The 17,140-nt window shown below is 42.7% G+C and overlaps 1 protein-coding gene across 1 annotated transcript in view; it reads right to left on the reverse strand.

The window, feature by feature from the left end:
• Positions 1-7,461: 7,461 nt before the first annotated feature.
• LOC132572030 (inter-alpha-trypsin inhibitor heavy chain H3-like) overlaps positions 7,462-17,140 on the reverse strand; it is a 50,190-nt gene continuing 40,511 nt past the window's right edge. The window contains exons 15-21 of the mRNA XM_060238817.1: positions 14,899-14,937; positions 14,253-14,334; positions 13,994-14,132; positions 11,881-12,085; positions 11,127-11,299; positions 9,991-10,102; positions 7,462-8,083 (exon numbers count right to left, since the gene is read on the reverse strand). Of these exons, the coding sequence (XP_060094800.1) occupies positions 7,954-8,083; positions 9,991-10,102; positions 11,127-11,299; positions 11,881-12,085; positions 13,994-14,132; positions 14,253-14,334; positions 14,899-14,937 (880 nt within the window). The 3' untranslated portion in view covers positions 7,462-7,953. The remainder of the gene's footprint in view (positions 8,084-9,990; positions 10,103-11,126; positions 11,300-11,880; positions 12,086-13,993; positions 14,133-14,252; positions 14,335-14,898; positions 14,938-17,140) is intronic.

Here is a 17,140-nt window from a genome sequence, read left to right on the forward strand (position 1 = left end):
TAGGCTCTCTCAATCTCACAGCACAGCTACTAAACCAAGCCTCCCTTCCTTCTATTGAGAGAGAGTTTTATTGACTTGTTATGCCAGGGCTCTCCTGGGCGCAACTAGCCCCCCCCCCCCAAATCCTTCGTTTCCCCAGGCAACCTGTGGCTGCAGGGCTCCTGGGGAAACCAAGGGAAGGCAGTTTAAACTGCCCTCCCTCCAAGTCTCAGCTTCCCTAGGCATCCTGTGTCTGAGGGGTGCTTGGGGAAGCCAAGAGTTTTAACTGCCACACCTCCAAGCATCAGCTTTCGCTAGGTGTCCCACAGTCATGGGTTCCTGGGGAAGTTGACCTTGGGAAGCATGCCTTCCTGTGTGGCTGCTGCAGACTGGTTGGAGAAGGGAGGGGTGGCATTTAAATGCCTCCCCCTCCCTCCCCCAGCCATGCACCTGCTGTCTAATGTCCTGAACTACCTACTGCAGCAGGCTGGCTGGGGAAGGTAATGGGAGATAGAATGGGACAGTTTCACTTCTCTTGGCTTCCTCCAGCTGGCTGCTGTGGAGGGCAGGCTGGGGAAAGGAAGAGAAGGGAGAACTGGTCAGTTTCAGTCCACTGAAACTGATCATGCCCAAGGGGAAGTGAGCTCTGGAGGCATTTAAATGCCTTTGGAGCTCAGTGGTGCCTGACAAATGGGATGAGCCAATGAATCATGAAATAGTTTGGGCAATGAAATAAACCATGTATCAAAATGAACCACTGGTTCAGGCAATCAAATGAACCATAAACCAACACAAACCACCATTTTCCTAGTTCTTCCATCCCAATTTCCTAGTTCTTCCATTTCTAATTTTTTCCAGCTCTGCAGTATCTTTTTTTGAGATACAGTGGCCAGAACTGCACACAGTATTTCATATGAAGCTGCACCACTGATCTATACAGGCAATATAATATCAGCCATTTTACTTTCAGTTCCTTTCCTAATAGTCACCAACATACAGTTTGCTTTTTTCATTGCTGCAGCACCCTGCAGTGATGATTTAATTGCGCTATCTACTATAACCCTAAGATATATAACCTCCATCAATCTCAGCAATTTCAGACTCCCTTAGCTTATATTTGAAGATGGGTTTTTCTATTACAGTGCACTTCACCTTACACTTCCCAATACTGAATTTCATATGCCATATTGTTGCGCACTCCCCAGAGCCGGCCCTGACTGTCTGGCACCCTAGGCAAGGCTAACTTCTGGCACACGCACCCTGATAATGTCACCAAGTCACATGAAGGGGTGCCCAATATGGTGCCCCCAGAAGGGCAGTGCCCTAGGCACTAGTTCACCTGGTGGCAGGGCCAGCCCTGGCACTTCCCCAATTTGTGGAGTTCCTCCTGGAGCTCTTCACAATCATTCTTAGTTTTTACCAAGAATAATGTTGTAACTCACTATAAGGCAGGTTCGTGTTATTTGCTAATCTTTGTGAAAGGCCCTTAAAATTGCACTTTTGAAAAGACTGGTATGTCCCCGTTTCAGCTGAGCCATTGAATTATGTGATGAACATCATAGGAATCAACTAGCAAGAATGTTTGGTCACGTGCCTTGGATATTTTTTTGTTGTTGTTTACCTTGACAGATTGCTTGACATCCAGCTCTCCCAAGCCCCATTGAAAGGCAAGGGAGATGCCACCCAGCTTGCCCAAGCCCTGCCTGAGGCATAAGGGAACCAGTGCCCAGCCAACTGGTGGGGGCAGCCTTTGGGAGGCAGGGCAGGGGCAGGCCTCTTCCTCTCCAGCCCTCCCTTTGGGGTGTATGACCCTTTTTCAGGGTAGTTTTAGTTTCTGTTCTGTCCCTGCCTCTCCCCTAAAAGGTAAAAACAGCACCGGAAAGATTTTTCTGCAAATCAGGGGCATTTTTTTTCTGTCTTGTCTGCTAGGGGCTCCAGTCTCCAGATTTAATTATCCAAAGGTCTGACCATGTTGAGAATTATATGTATTGATATGATATATCTGGGATATTCCATAGTACAGAACAGCCACAGGATGCATTCACACATTGTTGAGCATCACACTATTGTAATAATGTCTGAAGTCTTCCTATTCAGGCAGAAAAATTCATGAGGTAAATGATTACAAAACCATGATATCCAATGACTTTCTAAAACGACTCACACTTCATTAGTCACAGGTTTAAACAAACACTTTGACAAAATGTTTCAACAAAAAGAAAGCTACCCTTTTCCCCAGTTAACTTTTGCTCAGACCACTATTTAGATGGACTCTGTGATATTCATTCTGTGGTTATTCTTTGCCTAGATTATGACAGTTTCAGGGCTCAAAGAGGTATGTAATCAACTTGACCAGTTTACTAGTAAACTATTTACTCTTCAGCTGTAAAAAAGTTAATCTCACTATCAGACTTTCATACAGTTATGCTGTGTCTTCCTGGGATTCAAGCACACAGCACCTATCCCACCAGAAGGCTCCAGAGCAATGTTTCCTTGTCTCATAAAAGGATGACAGTACTTGTGTAATGTACTGAGTGACGAGACGTGTTGAAGGCAACATACTTTATTGGCAAGTACATCACAAGAGAAAGACACGCGGGCCGGGTCCCGATTATATGCATTCCCTGGAACAACCCTCCGTCCAGCCAGGTCCAATCCTAGCCAGTTAAACTTCCCACCACAGATCTTGATTGGCGGAGCGTATTATCGAGCTACATCCAGGGACCCGTGAGCTTCCACTGGTCGCCTCTGTAGCGTTCGCTGTGTTGTAACATTAAGACTGAATTGCAAGACATAACACTCCTCCCCCCCCCCCCCAGTTCAGGACACAAAGTCTTTCAAGTAGGCTGGCGCCGTTGACCTCCTCGGGGTTATTTGGGGAGTTGAAGCGGCCGCCGTGGCGGGCATGGCAGCTGGTTCCTCGAGTTGGGGTGACGCCGGAAGAGAACTGTCCACCACCTGTTGCTCTTCCGGAATCCCCCCTCTGGGGGGGTCGCCCCCACCGCTGAGATGCTTTTCTGCCCGTATAGTCGGTGTGGCCGGCATGGGCTGGGTAGCTTCTGGGGGTGTTGCTGTCAGTTCTCCCCTGCTCCCCCCCTCCCCCGATTCCTGTCGGTTCCTCTGGCAAAGTGCGGCGGCACAGCTGGTCAATATGCCTCCTTAGGATCTGGCCCCCCTCCGACGAGACCTCATAGGAGCGGGACCCGGTCACCCGCAGCACCCTGGCGGCTAACCACTCCAGGCCGCTTGCAAAGTTCTTAGCGTACACTGGATCCCCAGGAAAGAACCCCCTAGCAACTTCCCTGGTTTCGGGGGAACTGTGGAGGTCCATGGCCTGGTCAAGATTCAACCTGTCAACTTCCCATTAGTAACTTGGCAGGGCTTAACCCGGTGACAGGGTTGGGGGTGATTCTGTTATCAAATAGAAAGGCTGCCAGGCGGTGGTCCCAATCCCCCTGTACAATGCACCCCAGGGCCTCTGGTATGGCCCCACAAAGTCTAGGTGTAACCAGAACCATGGCCTCCTATTGGACTCCCAGCAGTGGACAGGGGCACTGGGCAGATCAGGCCGGGACTCTTGGCAGGCTCGGCACCTTCGGACCCACCCTTCAATCTCTTCGTCCATTCCCGGCCACCATACATAGCTGCGTGCCAGGGCCTTCATCAGCACTATTCCTGGAAGTGTTTCATGTAGGGCTTCCAGCACTTGTTTCTGCAATGGGGGGGGGGGACCACCACTCGGCTTCCCCAAAGAAGGCACCCCTTGTGCATGGACAGTTCTTCGCTGCGTGATGTGAATGCCCTGAATTCTGTGTCTTGTTTGCCCCGCGGGCCATCCCCTTCCCACCCAGTCTAAAACACGGGTGAGGATGTGGTCTCTCCCCGTGGCTTTAGCTACCTCGGCGGCATGGAGGGGCCTCTCCGGTACATTACATGGTGGGCCGATTCCTCTTCCACATCTGGTAATACTTTTATGGTTGCCTAGCAACTGCCACTGATGCCATCTGTTCTTATAGTTACTGGTGATGCTTATGTTATTTGGGGGGAGGCAGGAGGAAAAGGAGAGATGTGATGACATAATTTCCTATGCACACTGGAAGTGACATCAGCACAGCAGGATGCTGCTGACATCCCCCCTCATTTTGGCACTATTCCCCCTCCAGCCAGCTGAGCATTGGGGAGTGCCTGCTGTGGGTGGAGGATTCCTTAACCTTAGTGAAGTCCTGAGAACCCTATAAGTAGGGTCAATATTCAGATGGGAGACCACCAAGGAGGGCTCTGCAGTGGAAGGCAATGGTAAACCTTGTCTACTTTTCACTTCCCTTCCAAGTTCCTTGCTGGGGTTGCCATAAACTAGTAGTGACTTTATGGCACATATGTACCTAAGTAGAAAGAGATGGGAAATTAAAAATTTTGCTTCTAGGATTAATTTATTTTCTTTTATTTTTTAGGCAACAAAAGGAAGAATACAGGGTATAGATATCCAAAGATACTGTTTACTGCTTGAGGACTGGATAAAGGTTGCTATTTAACACATGTCGCTATATGTTTTATAGAATAATGGAATCATAGAGTTGGAAGGGCCCATAAAGATCATCTAGTCCAACTCCCTGCTCTATGCAGGATCAATCTAAAGCATCTCTGATGAATAATCATCCAGCCACGTTTTGAAGATTGCCAATGAAGGGGAGCTCACCAGCTTCCTAGGCAGATGGTTCTACCTCTGAACTACTCTGACTGTAAAAAAAAAAATCCTAATATCCAGCTAGTACCTTTCTGCTTGTAATTTGAGTCCACTGCTTTGGGTTCTGTCATCGGCTGTCAAGTGGAACAGCTTCTTGCTCTCCTCTAAATGACAGCCTTTCAAACATTTAAAGAAAGCAATCATGTCCCCCCTCAATCTCCTCTTCTCCAGACTGAACATTCCTAAGGTTCTCAGCCTTTCCTCATAGGGTTCTTCCTCCAGGCCCTTGATCATCCTCGTTGCTCTCTTCTATACGCGCTTGATTTTGTCCACATCTTTTTTGAAGTGAGGCCTGCAGAACTGCACACAGTATTAACTGAAGCACTGCATAATTTTTTAATTTAAATTTAATATAATTTTATAATATATATAATGCTGAAATGTTAATGTTATTTTATGGAGCATTCAGAGCACAATATTAAAAAAATAATGAGATGAATTAATTTGAAAATATTGTGCAATAAAAAGTGATATAACCACAATATACTTTGAGCTTGGTGTTTAAGGATAAGAAATCAGATGTGATGGGATAATTGGGCTTTGGGATTTTATCTTGTGGGTCTGTACAGGGATTTGACAACTTCTGAAGGAAAATAGTTGATGTTTTCCCACATTTATTCCATGATGCCCAACTAGTTGTTTAATGGCTTGTAAAAATTGTTTAAGTTAAAGTGGGCTACTAGTCCTTCCTTCTGGTTCCTGGGCTGAGCCAACAGCCAAAATACTGTATTGTGACAGGGCTGGACAATCAGAGTTCTTTAGCAAAGAAGAAAACAAATTACTAGGGCAGCTCAGTGAGAAAGGGAAAGAAGTGACATATGAGCAAATTATGATAATGGGAGACTTTAATGGAACGGTTAAGAATATTTTGGACAGATCTGGGGAAAAAAATAAAGAAGGAAAATTGCCAAAATATTTTTTTTAATTAGTTAAACGAGAAAATTTATATGGGCTGGCAAGAAACCAAGAATTAAAATGAAGATCTTGACTGATGCAAAGGAAAAGGGAGGTTTTCAAGTGCCGGATTTAAAATTATACCATGATGCAGTCTGTTTGGTGTGGATAAAGGAATGGAGAATGTTATTAAATAAAAAATTATTAACATTAGAAGGCCATGGAAATATTTTTGGTTGGCATGTCAGCTGTCTGATCCATGTTGGAAATGTAAAAAAATGAAGGATCTTTCTATCACATGTGGTGGACCTGTGAAAAGGCTATACAATTTTGGCAAATGATACAGCAAGAAATTACAAAGATTTTGGGTTACAATATAAAGAAGGCACCAGAAATCTTTTTGTTTGGATTACAAATGGAAAATTTTCCAAAACAAGATAGAACATTACTCTGCTACATGCTTTCAGCTGCACGGACATTATATGTGCAGTTGTGGAAGCAAAACAAAATACCAGAAAAATGGGACTGGATTATGAAAATTATGCATTGGAGCGAAATGGACAAGCTTACTAGAATATTAAAAGAACTCGACATTGATAAATTTAACAAGGAATGGGAGAAATTTCAAAAATATGTTGAAAAACAGTGGAAGGTGAAAGGACACTTGGTGATTTTAAGTAAAGTGCTACTAAGTGTTATAGTTAATTATAGAAATATATAATGTTTTTCATTTATAAGGTTTGGGACCAATGGATTACAATTAAGATAGGCAATGTTAAGAATTAAGTATAATAATACTATAAATGGATTACTAATTAAGGTAGCTAATAATAGTAGTAAGTAATTTTGCTTTTATTTGTATCTTATAGTTATAAGTTCTTTTTTAAAAATAGGTTTTTAAAAAGGTTAATATTACCTTTTATTCTTTCTATATTTTAAGTAGAATGCACCGGGGAAGTCACAGAAAGGGGGGGGGGATGGGAAATATGATGCAATATTCTGATGTTTATTTTTGGATAGTAATTGATTAATGTTGCTGAATAATAAAATTGTTTTACTCAAGCATGAGTTTCAGAGAGATTTTTCTGAAAACGAAGTTACTTCAGAAGAAGAGGCAGGTTTGGGAAGTGCCCTGGAAGTGACATCACAGGAAAAGGTGGAGCTTTGGTTTTGGTGGAGTTTTGGTTCAGTATGCCCTGGAAGTGACATCACCTGGCCCTTAACCTGGAATTGACACCACAGGAAATGACATTATTCCTGTCTTCCGGCTCCACCCCCAAAGTCTCCTGGCTCCACCCCCAAATTTTAGTGGGCCACGAAGGAGAAGTATAAAAATAACCGGGCCACAGGAAAGAAAAGTTTGGGAAACCCTGGGTTAGAAGATGTGTTAGATTAGGTCCATAAGCAAGGAGATGCCTTCAGCCCAAGATTTGTGAGAAACAAATATCATTATCTGGGATGAGATGTAAATCATGGATAATGTGCTGGACTGGCTTGAGTGAGAGCTGTTATGACAACCCATGGTGTTCTAGTGTTCTCAAGGAATTCTTTGGGGAAAGGAGTAATATTCTGGTAGTTAAGACTATCACACTAAGATCTTATGGCAGTTTGCCCAATCACTTCAGGAATTCAGCAAAATCGGTAACTCATCTTTGCTCAGTTTTCCTATTATATCAGCAACCCCAAAAGGCATATTATACAAAAATTGGTACTATTCATAATAGTTGGTGTGATGAGAAATTAATATTCAAAACACTTCTTTTAAAATTAATGTCAGATACTGAAATGGCTGTAAATTTGGCAGAAGGATTTATAACCTAAAGAGCACCATTCAGAAAACAAAATCCATCTTTCCAATTTTATTTAAAGGTCACTTCATGTGGAGAATTCAATATCCTGCTGATCTCAAAAAATCATATTAACTTGCACTCTGGAAAATATGTATGCTGTATTCCAATTATATTGCATGTGAAGAACTGTTACTTGTGAGGACCTACCAGGCTATAGGTTGGATTCTACCAGCTATTTTGCCATTGTAAAAGGTTAGAAGAGTTCTTTTGATTATTTAAACAGGATTATGCCCGGGATTGTGGGACCCGGAAACAAACCCCAAAGTGGAACTGGGAATAAGGTGAAAATTGTGCCAGAGGAACAGTGCATTGGATCCAGCTCCATTATTCTGTAGAGTAGAGGATCTACCTTCTTGAAATGTGATTTGAAGTAATTCAGATCAGCAGTATTGTGGTCCACTAGGAATCACAAAAAACTAATCTATGACAATACTAAAAATCAGTAGCAGTATAATTCTCACAGGCAAACAGAAATACATCTATAGCCTAAAAGAGACTGGAAACAATATAGTCTGTGTATGAGCCATTAATTAGACCTTCACCATTGTGGTGAATAAACCAACAAGGGACATTCATTCCATGCCGAACATCTTCTGTGTAATCTTTCTGCCACCCTCTGAAAGATAAAACACACAGCAGTGAGATCTGAAGCACCAACTTCATGCAGAAAATATGCCAGCTCCAAATAATTTATTTCATAAGCTGTATGTATGTTATTTTTACTCTGATCTGGACGGCCTAGGCTAGCCTGATCTCATCAGATCTCAGAAGCTAAGCAGAGTCAGCCCTGGTTAATATTTATATGGAAGATCACCAAGGAATTCCTGGGTCACTGTGCAAAGGAAGGCAATGGGTGTTTTTACACTGACAGTTTATGGCTTTCTATCACCACATTGGAAACTCACCTTTTATATTACCAAATGTTCTCACAACTATTTTGCATTGTTGCTGCCCGAAGCATCTACATTTGTTTCGGTGAGATGCGTTTTGTAGATGCTCCTACAACGTTTTTCTCGATATTAGTTTTGATCTGGTCTTTTCTCTATAGGCGTTTCAAACTTGTATTGTAGAAGTTTTCATGTATTTTAAAAGACTCCTCCAAAAGCCACAAGGTGCAGTAATTTGCATGAGAACTGACAGCACTTGAAATTTTTACATATCACTGCTTGCCACATCTAGTAATTTAAATTTGTATTGTTTTTGCAGTGTTGACACAATTTCCAAGCAATTGCATACATTTAACTAAGCACTGGTATTCCAGCTGCCCTCTGATCAGAGATCCCATCCCCCAAATTGAAATGCTTAAATGTAAAAGGAAAATAATTAAAGCATAACAGTGGCAGGTGATTTGAAGACTCTAAAACTCTGGATCAAACTGAATGTAAAAACACCCAAAGGCTAAAGCCATCTCATTATGTTTCTTGCCTTGAAACCCCTAGGATTACCATAAATTGCCTGTGACTTGACAGTACTTTACAAAGACACGTTATTTTTCAGCTCAAAGATCCTACATCTATAATAAACATACAGTAGAGTGCTAAAGCTGCAGTACTGCCGTCCTAAGCTTTGCTCACGACCTGAGTTCGATCCCCGGTGGAAACTGGGTTTTCAGGTAACCGGCTCGAGGTTGACTCAGCCTTCCATCCTTCTGAGGACAGTAAAATGAGTACCCAGCTTGCTGGGGGGTAAAGTGTAGATGACTGGGGAAGGCAATGGCAAACTACCCTGTAAAATGTCTGCCATGAAAACATTGTGAAAGCAACGTCACCCCAGAGTTGAAAACGACTGGTGCTTGCACAGGGGACCTTTCCTTTCCATTGTCTGGGCTGCCACGTCCTGCCTTTTCCTAGGCCAATGGTGACCTGACCTCGGCCGACTCCAGGCCCAGCGACAGGGGATGGCCGTGGCGCAGCCGGGAGGCTGGCGGCTCGGCCCCCAAGCCCTCCTACCTCCGGTGCTACTATTGGGCGTCCTGGGGAGCCATGCATCCTGGGTCCAAAGGCCTAGCATGGAGCTGTCCCCAGGCTGTTGCTCCGTCCCACCAGCCTGATGTGGCCGCAGCAGTCTCTGCCCAACCCAGAAGCTCTGGAGCCGGGATGACAGGCGGCACAGGTGGCAATGGGCGAGCCCGAGAGAGCCATGGAAGTGAACACGCCCGCCATGGCAGGCGCACCCCACCCCACAGCCTTCTCCGAGGGTGGGGCTCATGCGGGGCAGGGTGGGAAGAGCCCACTTCCAGGAGGGAGTTGGCCAATGGCGGGAATGGGCTGGTGATGGACAGGGGAGCATGGAGCTGGAAGGGGGAGCTAAGGCACGGAGGCATAGAGCAAATAAAAAGGGGGAAACGCTGATGACCTGGGAGGAAGGAAGAGCAGGGAATAGCAGGCAAGCCCAGAGAAAATGACAGAATGCCTGACTCCACAGAGAAGGTGGTGGCGTGAGGGAATGCCCATCCCCCTCCATTTCTGAGGCCATAGGCGGGGGTGGGGTGGGGGACTCACAAGTATTTAAATTACAGTTTACCTGGTTACTATCAGCTGATTATTTTTGACAATCATGGTGGCATCCGGTTTCTGAGGATCAGATCCAGGGTGGACTTCCAGAATATCAAAATCAATTGGATGAAAGAACTGCCCTAGAAATAAAAGTGGTCAACAGAAGTTACCACCGTAGCATGCCAGATCTATATGAGAAATTCAGTTTGTTTCTAGGTTATACCATTTAGATATACTATTCCAATTGCAAGGGGTCTCTGTGTTTGCAAACCTTATAAAACTTCCAGAGAAAAATAAAGAAAACCTGTCACCTACTTTCAAAATCCAAAACCCACACTGTGTGGCAGAACAATTTAAAAGTCTTATGAATAGATATGCAGCCTGATCCCATTAATGTTTATTCAAAAATAAATGCCTTTTTACTCAATGAAACTTAGAAGGAAGCAAATACTGTATTCTGTATTTTCTCCTCAGCATCTCTGTACTGTGTGCAGTTCTTCTCCTCAGCATCTGAGTACTGTGTGCAGTTCTGGTCGCCGCACCTCAAAAAGGATATTATAGCATTGGAGAAAGTCCAGAAAAGGGCAACTGGAATGATTAAAGGGCTGGAACACTTTCCCTATGAAGAAAGGTTGAAACGCTTAGGGCTCTTTAGCTTGGAGAAACGTCGACTGCGGGGTGACATGATAGAGGTTTACAAGATAATGCAATACAAGAACTCGTGGGCATTCGATGAAATTGCTGAGCAGACAGGTTAAAATGGATAAAAGGAAGTACTTCTTCACTCAAAGGGTGATTAACATGTGGAATTCACTGCCACAGGAGGTGGTGGCGGCCACAAGCATAGCCACCTTCAAGAGGGGTTTAGATAAAAATATGGAGCAGAGGTCCATCAGTGGCTATTAGCCACAGTGTGTGTGTATATATATATAAAAATTTTGCCACTGTGTGACACAGAGTGTTGGACTGGATGGGCCATTGGCCTGATCTAACATGGCTTCTCTTATGTTCTTATCTCATTCCCAACCCCCACCCTTATTTGCTACTCAACTGTTACACTGGAAGTTTTACAATAAATACTGCTTTAACATTTCCACCTCCTAAGATTTTATTCTAAATCTCCTTCCAGTAAACAGTTCATCAAGTACTTTCATGAATTCTTACCTAATAAGCCATGGGTGTGTTCAGACAATCTGTGACTGTCCACTGTGTAGAATCCTAGAAAATCCTGGCGTACTCCATTTTTCCTCCATGCTTGATGCAAAATCACTATAAATCTTGCTCCAGCTCCCAGTGAGATTTCCAGACTCCTTTTCTTGATAATTTTCAGAGTGAAACTAATGTGGAAAAGAAATTATAGTGTGAGCTATTAATTTATTAGTAGGAACCAACATCACTTTACAGAAACATGTTTGGTTAGGTATGCTTAAGAATCTCTCTTCATATTTCTTCTATATGTCTTTCATGTTGTTTTCTGTTGCACCCCCACACACCAGTGTCTTGCCATCTGCTAATGGCTGGAGTCAGCCTCCTTACCTCCTGCCCCCAGATCAGATTTGCTTATGGGCAGTTAGGTGAGGGTGGCGAGGCTGTGGTTTAGTAGCAGAACGTCCAATTTGCAGGCAAAAACCAGCACTTTCAGTGGAAGAGATCAGGTAGCAGGCAATGTAAGAGACTTCTTCCTGACAACCTAGAGAGCTGCTGCTCAGTATATGGCAGCTTCATGTATCTGGGTGCATGTGTAATGGAGAAATGGAATGCCTGAATTCACTCCAGGTATACCCTTGAGCTCCAACATTTGAATCACATCTTGTTGCCATGTATGTTCTGAATTAGCTGCAGTTTTTTGCTATTTGTGTTTGTTTGCCAAAGTGAAAATACTTTTTTTTAAATGTTGGGTGTATGTTTGGAATTTTACCCTGAATTCCGTAAGATGACTTCATCAAGCCAAGTGAATGTCATTTGCTTTGAGCCATTATAGAGGGTGATTTTCTGCGGAGTTACTTCAAGTTTTAAGTTCAGTTGCACATTTACAATGCCAAGTCTTCCAAAATAGGTGTTATGTGGTGCTGCATCATTACTGGTCCTCTCATCTCCAATAAGCTCCCCATTGACTGTAATGCCTACAGTAAAGAATGTGACAAGGAAGAGAATAAATAAAATAAAATAAACATAGTATATAAAAACAGCAATTTTCCATGGCAAAATCAAATCAGGAAATGATTATATAAATATATAATTACACATTTTTATAAAGACAATATCACTGCATTGGGAAATATAGTCCTTTCCCCAGTAAGTGAGAATTTAAATCACCTAGACAGACAGTGAGAGTCCAGGCACAGGTCTGTCACTTCAGTATGAGAGAATTGGGTTCTTGTTTAAGGAATCAGAAATCCTTTTCATATCAATCATATAACCATTTATATAGGTGCTGAAGAGACACAACTATGGAAATTACCTCCAACCCTATCTCTATATATAGTTATATAAGTAGTGGGTGGGTCTTACAGTCACACATTATCTTCCTCACTGTCACATACTCTCTTTTCTGTTTTACTTTTGGAAAATATTGCCCACTGTGTACTGGAGCAAATACAGAATCTGCTTGGGCAACTCATGCAACCACCGCCCATTCTTGCTGGTGCAGACAGGATGATTAACCAAATAAAAATAGGATTTCTTTGTTGAGGCATCACCTTCTTGGCCCCTAGAAGATAATGGAGAATGGAATGGCAAAGAAAGAGGTGGCAATGGCAAACCAGATCTCGCTGTGGAGTGGCTATAGAAAAGAAGCAGTTTGAACAGGGTCATCTTGTTTTCACAAAAAAGAAGCATGCCAAATGTTATTTCTGTCTGTTACTTCAAAACTCAAATGCCACTGACTGTGTCGAAAAATCACAGTGAAAAGTCCCTGGCAGTCTTCTGAACAGATATCCAAATAGGTTCAGTGTACATCTAGCTACTTAAAAATGAAAAACAATGGTGATGTTTTATTTATTTGAAACATTTATTTCACCACCTTGCTCCTTTGTGGAACTCAATGTGGTTTGCAATACAAATAAAATTATAAAAACACAATAAAATACATAAATAAAACAATGATTAAAAACATATAAAAGACCACAATTTAAAATCTCTGTCAGGACTGCCAATAAATAAAAACAGAATGAGTCAAATATAGTTCTACATAAAGCTGTCTTCAACTACCTCCTAGAGAGGGGGCCAGGCACACCTTACTGGGGAGGCTGTTCCATAATCGTGGGGCTGCCACCAAAAAGGCTGTCTCTTGTGTGCCCACCAGACAAGTTTATTTGATTGGTGGGACAGCCAGGATGCAAGAACACTGGCTGGCACTCCTGAATGGCAACTAAAGAGGACAGGAAGAAAGAGGATCTGTCCTTACCAAAGCAGTGGAGCAGGTAATGGCTGCATTCAGCAGCAATCTCCACACTCAGCATTTAGCTGCCTTTTTGACAAGCCAGTCATATTATTACCCTGCATTCTTTCAGGATGCTACTAAACACTCACTGGCTGTGTAGCCTGCACCATGCATCCTAATAATAATAATAATAATTTTTACTCGCCCTCTCCTGGTTATGCAGGCCCCATACAACAAACAACACACAAGTAACAACATATCGATAAAACCAAAAATAAATAGATTAAAACAGTTTAATGTTGTCCTGCCTCACTTTATAAAGTCTCTACTAGTGCCAGACAAGGCTCTCCAGTAAATGCACAGGCCCTTCCAGGACTCAGTTACTATACAGTTGGTGGCAGGTAATGCCTCAGCCACTCAGCATGCACTGCCTCTGATGAAGCACTGTTCACTGCCAAATTTTAAGCTCAAAAACACAGCTATTTCCCATGTGCTGCTTTTATTGACGAAAATTACTCATTCCTCCCAGATTATGCCCCTCTGAAACAGCAGACACAGGAGAAGGGAAAATGCTCTTACAGTAACGCTTTGCTGAACAAACCTCTCTCTCTCTCTCTACAGACATCTGTTTTTGAGAAGGAAAGCTTACCTGTAACTGGGTCTCTGATTAGGTTTAACACAATGCCTGGGTCTTCATTAATATTAAAACAAAGGGAATCTTCCTTCTGGGGCACAGCTATAATGAAGTGTGGGTCTCCATCAACTGCAAACAGAGATTTATGTTTAGATCATTCATTCTATGGCAATTTTTAGTTGTTCTTGACTGTTATGTAATATAATGTGCTTCCTTTATCTGAGGATGTTTCCACATAATGGGGATTCTGTGCACTGTGATGAAGCTTCCACACTAGGTAGCGCGAGTACCAGTAGGTATGCGGATACTTCAGTACCACACTGTTGACACAATGCCATGCTGGTGTCACCATGTTCCTGCAGGCAGCAGAACCAGAAAGCATAGCTGCAGACTGGGATATCTACTAACCACTCTATTCTAATCTATGCTACAGTTGACCCAACACCTATGATGCTTATTACCTTGCAGTGTAGTCCTAGCAGAAAGAGCAGAGTCAGTTCCACTGCAAATTCCTATGAAAGGTGGCTAAGTGTTGACTCAATAGTTTTCTATGTCCCCCTACAGGGGCAGTCTGCCAGGTGGATGTGGATTCTGCCACCATCTAGTTTTTCTTCCCTCACTCCCCGCCCTTAACTGACACTCAACTACTGTCCTCATCTTGGGCCTACTAGAGTATATTGTGGCTAGCGTATTTTGTTTGTTTGATTTACAGTCTGCTTACCTACCTAGTCATCCTAGTCATCACAATCTTTGTGAGTAGTCTGGTTTTGCTGCATTTGTAATTGTCACAGGCCACCTACTTTAATATTTGTCATAGTGATAAAGTATCATCTACTTGCTTGCAAACTATACACCTTAATCTCTTTGGATCTGTTTTCCCCACCTCCACAATATATGTAAAAAATTCAAAATCAACTCACCACTTGTATATGTGTATGATGGGCTTTGATATCTGTATACTGTGTAGAAATAGAAAAAAATGAATTAAAATGAAAAGGGAATGCTTATATTTTACTAAAACGAATGTTACATTTCTATCCTAATTTTTTTTTAAAATCTGGACTAATATAACCTAATAGTACCACAATCCTAATCTGAACAAATGCAATAGTCTTCTATCTACTTCCCAAAATACGCACTGAGCAATACTAGGTATTCCACTGTTTTTGAGATTGTTATTTGCATGGCAGGAATATGTGTGGTTATATTTACCATCATGGTACTATCTCTACCTGAGCTTCACTGATTCATAAACCGGATCTCTATAATAAACTCCTTGAGAAGCCCTAACACTTAAAACATTATTTTGAGCTTCAGCTTCATCATCTGACCTTCCAGGGAACAGTCTGGGTTGATTTCCCTTAGGTCTGACTGATTTGATCTTCTTGTAGTCCAAGGGACTCTCAAGATTCTTCTCCAGCACCAAAGCTCAAAAGCATTTATTCTTCTGTGCTCAGCCTTCCTTATGGTCCAGCTGTCACAGCCATACACTACTACTGGGAATACCATTGCTTTGACTATACGGACTTTTGTTGGCAGGGTGATGTCTCTGCTTTTTATTATACTGCCCAGGTTCACCATAGCTGTCCTCCCAAGGAGCAAACGTCTTTTAATTTCATGGTTACAGTCACCATCGGCAGTGATCTTGGATCCCAGAAATGTGAAGTCTGTCACTACTTCCATGTCTTCCCCCTCTATTCGCCAAGGTGTGATGGGGCCGGATGCCATGATCTCAGTTTTTTTGATATTGAGTTTCAAGCCTACTTTTGTGCTCTCCTCTTTCACCCTCAACAAGAATTTCTTAAGGTCATCCTCACTTTCTGCCATTAGAGTGGTGTCATTTGCATATCTGAGGTTGTTGATGTTTTTCTCGGCAATCTTAATTCTGGCTTCTGCTTCATCCAGGCCAGCATTATTCTGGGACATTAAATACATTCACCTCATCATCAGCCAAAGCCTGTCCCAGTCCACTCAGCATGTTCACTCTCTAGGCACCATAGAGTAACTATGTGAAGAATATATAAACACCATTTTGTACCAGAGTGATGGCCATGGCACATATTTACACATTTCTTGCTACTACCTAGAGCAGTGGTGTCAAACTCATTTGTTATGAGAGCCGGATCTGACATAAATGAGACCTTGTCGGGTTGGGCTGTGTGTGTTCCTATTTAAGATTAGGTAGCAGTGATAGAAACTTTACAAAGGACACAGAAAAAAACAATGAAATGTTTTTTAAAAAAAACCCTTAAAATAAAACATGCTTAAAACATTAGCATTCATTGGTCTTAAAGGTGCTTTCTTTGTATTTATTCCATGAGATCCAGGGAATTGGGCAAAAGGAAGCTCTGGCTCTTTCCTTCCTTCCCCAGTGGACCACGAGGGGGAGGACCCTCAGCCAATAGAAGAAAGAGAGGCTTGGCTCAGTAGCTATGCTGTGTGATTGAAAGTCTGGCAAAGCAAGCTCTGCTTCACCCCAAAGGAGGAGCCTCAACCAATGGAGAAAATAGAGGTTTTGCTCTGTAGTTCCTGTGCAATTGAGCAAGCCTGGTAAAGCAGGCCATGATGCAAAAGGAAGCAAGAGGGAGAGAGAGAAAGAAGCAGATGATAGCCAGTTGCTCGGGGGCCTGACTGAAGCCCTCTGGGGGCCTCATCTGGCTCCTGGGCCACATGTTTGACACCCGTGACCTAGAGCATACTCTGCCATCATCCACCGTTCACAACCAAACTATATGATTCAACCACACCTGTTCCAGTTCTTCAGGTAAGAACCGAAGGATTCACATCAAGTATTTGTAAAAGTATATTGACAGCCATGTGAAGTGAAAAAGCAGCAGTCGAATACAGTAAATAAAATGAATGCTTGTATACAGTCCAGATGACAAAGTGACTGAATGCCACTTGTCACCTGTTATCTTCTAATTCAAATTGTTCCATGAAACAATGATTTACAGTTATTCTGTGTTGAATATTCATAAGGCATAAACTGCAAATGAGAAGGGGACTTTCCACAAGCGTACAAAGCCCCTACTTTACCACATCGCTTCAGTCTCTGGTATTCTATTTAAAGGAGCATGGGTAGCAGTGAATAAACCTTTTCTGACAAAGTTTCTCTGGGTGTTTTATATATTTATCCACCAAGACTTCCAGGGGAGGAAAATG

This window comes from Heteronotia binoei, chromosome 5 (assembly GCF_032191835.1).
Source record: "Heteronotia binoei isolate CCM8104 ecotype False Entrance Well chromosome 5, APGP_CSIRO_Hbin_v1, whole genome shotgun sequence".
NCBI lineage: Eukaryota > Metazoa > Chordata > Lepidosauria > Squamata > Gekkonidae > Heteronotia > Heteronotia binoei.